Source organism: Camelina sativa, chromosome 11 (assembly GCF_030686135.1).
Source record: "Camelina sativa cultivar CO46 ecotype springtype chromosome 11, ASM3068613v1".
In the NCBI taxonomy this organism is placed as follows: Eukaryota; Viridiplantae; Streptophyta; class Magnoliopsida; order Brassicales; family Brassicaceae; genus Camelina; species Camelina sativa.
This window is the reverse complement of record NC_141890.1, coordinates 26,067,159-26,075,169: the sequence shown is the minus strand read 5'-3', so window position 1 is coordinate 26,075,169 and position 8,011 is coordinate 26,067,159. Positions and strand designations below refer to the sequence as shown.

At 35.8% G+C, this 8,011-nt stretch overlaps 1 protein-coding gene and 1 pseudogene across 1 annotated transcript; both read right to left on the bottom strand.

Annotated features, from left to right (window-relative positions):
• On the bottom strand, positions 1 to 1,783 carry LOC104724116 (aspartic proteinase PCS1). Its single transcript, XM_010442566.3, has one exon. It carries the CDS (start codon positions 1,606 to 1,608, stop codon positions 289 to 291), a length of 1,320 nt encoding a protein of 439 aa, XP_010440868.2. The 5' UTR covers positions 1,609 to 1,783; the 3' UTR covers positions 1 to 288.
• Positions 1,784 to 2,433: 650 nt separating this feature from the next.
• On the bottom strand, positions 2,434 to 3,887 carry LOC147934404 (uncharacterized; annotated as a pseudogene).
• Between the last annotated feature and the right edge of the window lie 4,124 nt (positions 3,888 to 8,011).

The window sequence follows — 8,011 nt, the reverse complement described above, 5'->3', positions numbered from 1 at the left end:
TTTTGGGTAATAACAAATTATATTGAGTTATTATTGACCATAAAATATATAACTGGTAGTAATTAACACATATCAACTCTTTTAATTATTATAGTACATATATACATATTGATACATATTCCATGAGCCTAATAAAGATGAGAGGTTTTGCTTCAGACAGATGTCCTTCTAGTTCTAAAGACAGACCCACAAAGTCACAAACCCCAGTTTTTTTAAAAACTGATATAAAATAATATACACCGTCCGATTAAACATCATCCAACGATGATTATAATCACACACACGTTCTCAAGGTGATAATCTGCTACAGTCGGCTTTACTGAAACCAACTCTCCTATTGGTAACATCAAACTCAACCCATAGATTTTGCTGATGAACGTTCCCGATTATGTTACTAGCTGCACCAAGCATGCTTGACCGTCCGATCCCAAGACAGTGTACACCACCTCCAACGTTAACCAAAAGCCTCTGTTTCTCAACGAGAATCTCAACACCTCTCCCAAACTCAAACACGAGATCTCCTATCAACCGTCCGATGTTCTCATCGAAACACATGTCAGCTGTTGAACCGTACACGTAACCTTTCTTTAATCTTGATCCCACATGCCTCACTATCTCTTCTTTGACCTTATCATACGCCACGTCGACTAAGTGAGTGAATTCTGAACCCGAATCCACCATGGTTTGACCCGACCCGCCAGCGTCGGGTCTAAAAGCAGAAGCTGGTATGTTGAGTCTCTTTTGTCCGATTCTGATCCCAAGCAAAGGTACTGTGTAAGCTAGAGGGTCTAGATTCGGCATGCGTTGACTTTGAGGAAAAGTCAAAAGAGAGACGTATTTGAAACCACGAGAATTCGGGTTATTTCCGAGGTAAAACGAACCGGTTGAGGCTAAACCGGGACGGTCCGACCGGGTTGGGATACAATAAGAGAATTTAGATATCTTTGCTTGCGAGATAAAAGATAGGCGACCAAGATTCATTCCCAAAATACCCTTTTCGTCTGTAGACTCTTTAGCGCAACCAAGGATTAAAGGAGGGGTAATTTGAGAATTTGAGAAAGTGAATTTTTCTTTGACGAGGTTACCCTCAGCAAAGGTTCCATCAGCGTAGAAGTAAGAATAGTGACAGAGACGGTTCGAGTCGCAAGAAGTGGGAAGGGTAAAATCGGGAATTCTTGGTTTACAAAGAGGATGAGAGCAAGGCAAGTCGGAGAACGATGAAGACAAAGAAGGATCAAACGACGTCGTTGGTGGTTTCTTGATCTTCTTGGGATGGCACTGGATCCATGAGAGTTGGCTTCCCGTGTCAAGAACCAGTTCTTGAGACTGAGATGGTGTTCCTATGGGGAGAGAGAGGACTAGAGCCATCGAGTATTTGACGTTTGATCGGAAAGTGTACGGTGGAGACGACGACGACCGAGATGGGTTCCGCCGAGAGAGGAGAGCGGTTTTGAAGGAAGAGGAGTTTGTTGTGGTTGGGGTGAGACGGAGAGATGTGAGAGGGAAGTGAAGAGAGAGAGATGATGACCATGTGAGATAAACTGAGTTGCAGAGGAAGAAGATGAAGAGAGTTAAGGTAAAGAAGAGAGGTTTTGAAATGTGAGACATTTTTTCTTTTTTTGTGTGAGAGAGTGAGAGTGAGTGAGGAGAGAGATAGATTATGGGAGAGTGTATTTATATATACACAACACACGCGTACGAATATTAAACAAAGTTGTAAGAGATAGAGAAATTGAGGGAGAGAGATGGTGCAACTAAATAAAAGTGGTTACAGGCTTCGTGTGATTATATTATTTGGTTGTTTTTGTATGTATAATATATGGTTTTAAGATAGTCTTTGTGTCGGTTGGTAATGCATGGATAAGGCTAGGAAGTATAACTACATTTTTTTTGTTAATTTTCGTTTAGATGTCAATTAAGAGTTTTGGCTAGATTAACGACCTAAGTGTATTAAATTTGAACTCAACGACCTATTATATATGAAAATATGGGATTATCTAATGCATTTTTTATGATATTAAACTAAAATCTTCCTAGTACACTAGTAAGTCTAGATTAATAAAAGTTAATGGTTTGATTGATGCTACAATGTTTTTATCCGCTCAATTGAATTCATTTATGGTATTTAGAACAAATGGTGCGGTTGAAATTGTTTTAGAGAATCAAATAACAAAAACTATGTTAGAAATTAGAATATAAAATATATAAACAATAAAGTCCAAGGAGAATATAAAAATGTTGAATAATTGTTTTTTTTTGTTAAAAGATTTTCAATTAAAATGCATAAAAAGTAATACAAGAATATGATTTGTAGATCATATAATTTTTGAAAGTAAAGCAATGGGAGATTATACAATGAAGCATATTCTAAAAGGAGAAAGATAGAATTAGTGGGAACTGGAAAGTTAATCCTCTAGCTATTTTCTGGATCGATCATCTTCGACCACCACGGCCACCACGACCACGCTTGCCTCGTCCTCTGACCGTAATCCATTGATCTTGGAGTTTCTGGGTAGGTTTGATTGTCCTTCCTCCTCGGGTACGTTGAGAGGATTCATCACCCATCTTATAACCATAATCTCCAACATCGAAGTCAGCAAGTTGATTACTTCCTACGATATTTTCCTGCACAAACTCGTTTTGCAAGGAACTTGAACAAGGTGTTGAAAATGGGACAGGTACCATTGGAGAAGATGACAATACAACTTCAGTGTTGATGGGAATGAGGTTGCATAAGGCAGTGGTGATGGTAGTAGCTTCAACTGTAGTAGTAGTATGCCCAGCCACAAAGGCTGGTGAGGGTGTGCGGACTGTAGTCTCACCAAGTGCAGCTTCAACTGAGTGAGTAGGGGAGACATAAGTGCAGGCAGAAACAGAACCTGCACCTAGCAATGCAGCAGCTGCTTGAGAGAGGAGAAGACATCTAGTTTCTTTGTGGCCTACAAACCCACATTTACTACATTTTGATTGAAGCCAAGAATACTCCACATCCACTATAGAGACATTGCCTCTTTTGTCCTCGACATCAACTCTATCTGGAAATTCTTTTTCTAGCTCAACTTCAACCATGAGCTTAGCCACTCCCATTAGAGACGGATCCAACCTTGGTTTATCAGTAGCCATAGGTTCACCTAAACCTGAAGCTATCCAACTGATTCCCCAATGCGAGTAAAGACGACTAGGGATTTTTTTTAGCTTAACCCAGACCGACACAGATGTGATCTCTGGTAGAGCTAATGTATCAGCAGAAGTCCATGGAGCAACGAACATGATGCAATCATCAATGTGCCATACACCACGCTGTAAAACCCAGACTCTAGTTGGTGCATCCGGAATATGAAATAAATAAGAGGATTCCCCAAGTTTTCGTGAAAAATTTTTACACTTTTTTCCCCAAATTCTATTAGCCACTGCATTGATGAGACCTCCAGATGGTGTAAGGCAACGATTAAACTGACCTATCACATATTCTTGTTGATTCTCAAGCTCTCTCAACAAGACATGATTTGGAATGTGTACCTTGGGGTGCCATCTTCCATGTAAGTTGGTGTTGTTGTTCGATGGAGATTTCGGATGGAAGGGTCCATCTTTGCTGCCCATGGAAATCGTAGTTGTCCATCCTCTTTAATCGCTGGAGGAAGGATGTCTAAAGCCGGATCAGATTTGCCTCTTTCTATCGGAATTAGAGTTTCGTGACGGTAAGGCACAACTTCTGAGATGATCTTAGGTGGTTTTGCCCATGCTCCAATAGTGGGAACAAAAGGAGTAGAGATAGGAGCTGTCAGAGGCGGAGAAGAGTGATGCAAGGTTTGAGTTATATCTTCCGTCGCGAGAGGAGAATTCAAAGCGACGGAGCTCTGACGAGAATCAGTGGCAACAGAATCCATCAAGTCAAAGAGGAGAGACTAGATAGCTCACCGGAGAAGAGACTACCGGAATCATTCAGTCACGACTACACGACGGCAGCGTAGTCGTTGAAGTGAATTGAGATTTGCTTTAGGTTTTTCGCCTTCGAGAGAGAAATTTTAATAATTGTTTTATAAATGGTATGAATACCAAAAAATAATACAATTAACCATTCTTTTGAAACTCACTGTTTGATTGGTAAACAAAAAAGAACAATCCATAGTTAGCAATCATATCCAATAATTAAATATCTAAAACTGATGTACTTATAAGTTATGTTGAGTGGTTTTATGTGTTGCTTCTTTTTCACGTTCCGTTCGATATTACAAAAACTAACAACATATTATCGACGTTGATGAACAATTCGTTGTTCACCACTTTGATTTTTTTTTTTTTTGTTTAGAAAAAATGGCCCATGAAGCAGTTGACACGTAGTCAAAGGTGTTAAAAGGGAAGACGACAGAGATACTGAGGTTGAAATAAAGCAAAATTTTCCGGAACGCGTTTTCTCTTCGATTTCAGACAAATCACAATTGGTCTTCGTTTTTTTAGACTCGGTTTGGTGAAAATTTATACTTTAGTATATAATATAGTGTAAAGGGTTTTGTGCAAAAAAAAACCCTCTTAAGTAATTTTTTTTTGCAAGAAAACCCTTCAGCTCAAATAAATGCAAGTCAATACTGCAATCTTAAAAGTCACCCGCAATATAACCCTTCTCTGTATCGATGACGTGGCAATTTGAAAATCTTGCTGTTTTGAAGACAAATAAATGGCAAAACATTTGAGACTTATTTTTTAATAAAAAATTGAAAAAAATGTATTTGTTTGTCTTTTAACATCCCTTCTTTGGGCCGTGATCGGGCGATCCTCTATTTGTGACCAACAATGAACCCGATCAGAGGTAGAACAAGAGAGATCCACGCATTTTGTTCCTTCTTTTTTTTTGCTTCATTTTAAGTTGAATTTGTGTAACCTTTATCCACGGAAATATTAAAACTGAAACTTTGTGAGATTTAGACAATAGTCATTGAAACTGCATTTTAAACTTAGTGAATTATGATTTAGACAAAAGACAACTATGAAACTCAAAACCCAAAACATAAGTGAATGCTTAAATCTGAAACTAATCATGAAACAAAACTTAAATGTTGGATATGAACTTTGCCCCCAACATTTACAGAAGCCCAAACAGAAGATCTTAAGAAGTTTTGGGCCTGAATTCTTGGATTTGGCCCGTTAGGCCGAAGGGGCAAAAACGTCATTTACGGAAGAAACAGAAAAAACCCTAGGTCAATGGCCCACTATAAATATCTGATGTCATTGTCACTTCAGGGGATCCACTTTTTGGGCAATTAGAGAGAGAAGAACATTATTTTCGTATTAACTACGCTTAGCTCTCTAATTGTCATTTCCTGTAAACTCTCACTTCAATTCTACGTTAATAAAAGGACCAGTTCCGATTCATCCCCATTAAGACTCGTTTTATTTATATTGTCGGTTTAACACATCAACATCAAACTCTAACAAAAAAACAAAGAGAACTCAAATTCAAATGAAACCTAAAACTAAAACTCAAATCTGAAACATTGGTAATCAGATTCGTTATTTGTGAGCGAATGTGATTTTATTATAAGTAGAGAAAACACATGTTAAGGCTCAAATCTGAAACCTCTAATCATGAAACAGAACCAAAACTCTTATGATAAAATCAAATATAATCAAACTCAAATCTGAAACTTGTTTCTTCTTAACTAACCCACTATTAGACTAGCATTGCATCAAAGAAACTGAAACATATTCTCAAATTTAAAACAAAACTGAAACATAATCTCAATTCAAACTAAAAAAAACAACCTGCAATCGTTGGGTGGGTAAAGAGAAGAGGAGAGAAAGGACTGAGGAGAAGAGGCAGAAATTGGGAGTGGTGGTTCCTTGATGTCGAAGACCTGGACAGTGCCGGAGGCAGAGCTGTGCCTATGGGCAATAAAAAAGGCATTTGCCTCAAGCCCCACCATTCTTTCATATATTTTTTGTGTTTGTGAAATCATAATCAGTTTGCTATCAAATAGTTAAGAAAAGAACTAAGTAAGAACTTAGATTATGAGAATTTAGTGAAAACATTATTTAAATACAAGGAAAAAGACTATATCTTAGTTTTTAAAGATTATTGTTTTGTTTTCAATAATTTCTATGTTTTAAAATGATTTTTACATTTATACATTTTTTTTTAAGAAAAACTTTCAATTTCAATTTCGCCTTAAGCCCCCGTAAATCTGGGCACGGCACTGGCTGGAGGGATCGTAGGCAGCGAAAAGGTGTGCCATTGGAACGGAAACAGACGGAGGAGACAACATCACATAAGGAGAAACGGCAGGAGGAGGAAAGAGAGAGGGAGACGGAGGCGGAGTGAGCGACGACCAAAGATTGTGAGGGTGGAGAGAGAGAAAGACAAGGCGGAGACGGAGGAGACCAGAAAAGAGATTTTTGTAAAAAAAATTATTAATAATAAATCTAAATGCTTTTGCCATTTTTTTGTCTTCCAAACAGCAAGATTTTCAAACTGCCACGTCATCGATACAGAGAAGGTTATATTGCGGGTGACTTTTAAGATTGCAGTATTGACTTGCATTTATTTGAGCTGGAGGATTTTGTTGCAAAAAAAATTACTTGGAGGGTTTTTTTGCACAAAACCCTATAGTAAACTATAAATATAATTGGTGACTGTGTTCTGTTCATACTGTTCAAGAGTCAATATGTAGTGTAATGGCTTCAAGGACATTTTTTATGGAACGTCCTACTAGCACCTTAGACCATGAATTCAATTAATATAATAAAACACTTTCCGCTTCAAATTCTTTAGTTTGTAGAATACAAAAGCAATTAATTAAGAAAGAAAGTAAAAGAAAAATGATATAATTATTTCATATTCCGAAAATAAAAGGCACTATTTATAATTAAATGAATAGATATGTTTTACTCTATTGTTTTTTTTTTTGTTGCAAATAGTTGAAAAAGTATTCTAATCAAACCAAAATTTTTTAATTATTAGTTTGAACCACAATTTTATATTTTTTGAGACTATATAAAAGATTTGTAAGGTGATGTGTTCTAATGCAACGAAAAAGACTAAGGCAATGAATGAAGAGATTAGAAGTGTGTATTTCAAAGCACCTTTTTGTGAAACTTATTTTAGACACCAATCAGCAAAATAATTGCAATTTGTGTTTTTCTAAAAAAAAAAAAAAATTGTTAGTTGCGGTTTTCTAGGTTTCATGTTAGTTGTGGACCGCACTAACTACCTGTTACTGCCTATACCCTGCGTTATTTGAAAAACGCATACATAATATTTTTTTAACATATACTCTCTCTTTTTTAAAATATAAAATATTTTGAGTAAATCATGCAGATTAAAAAATGATCAATTTAAAAAAGTTTAACCAATCACAAACAATACTGCATAATATAAAGTATTAAACTAATCTAAAAGTTATAGAAAAACTTGAAAATATCTTATATTATGAAACAAAAAAACTTCTCTAAACATCTTATATTATGAAATGGAGGGAGTAACTTTTTTTTCCTTGTGTGTGATTAAACTGTTTCTTGTCTTTTACGTGTAATTTTAACATATAACTTATGTTGAATAAATAAAATTAAAAAACTTACACATATTTTATTAAACAAAAATTTTATGTGTCTTTTCTTTCTTTTTTTTCTCGTTCAAATAGTTTTAGAATGTACTTTCAAATTTTTTTTTTTTTATCTTTAAAAAAAATTTCAAAATGTAATATATAAAGTAATTTTAGTAGTATGCATATATAAGTAATTTTAATATTGTTGAATATTATGAACCGCAATTTTTTTCACCAATCAAATATTATACCGCACCGCTTATTTTGTTTAAACCGCACTTGTCTTGTAAATATATTTCTCTTGCATGATTCGCAGTTGAACCGTACCGCACTAATAAATTATATGTCCCGCACAACCAAATACACTGTTACCATTTGGACCCTAAATAACCCTACTTTGATTTTTTTTTACTCGAGAGTAAAATTACAGAATTTCAATTAGTTTATTAAATCATGTAGAGATAGATGAGAAT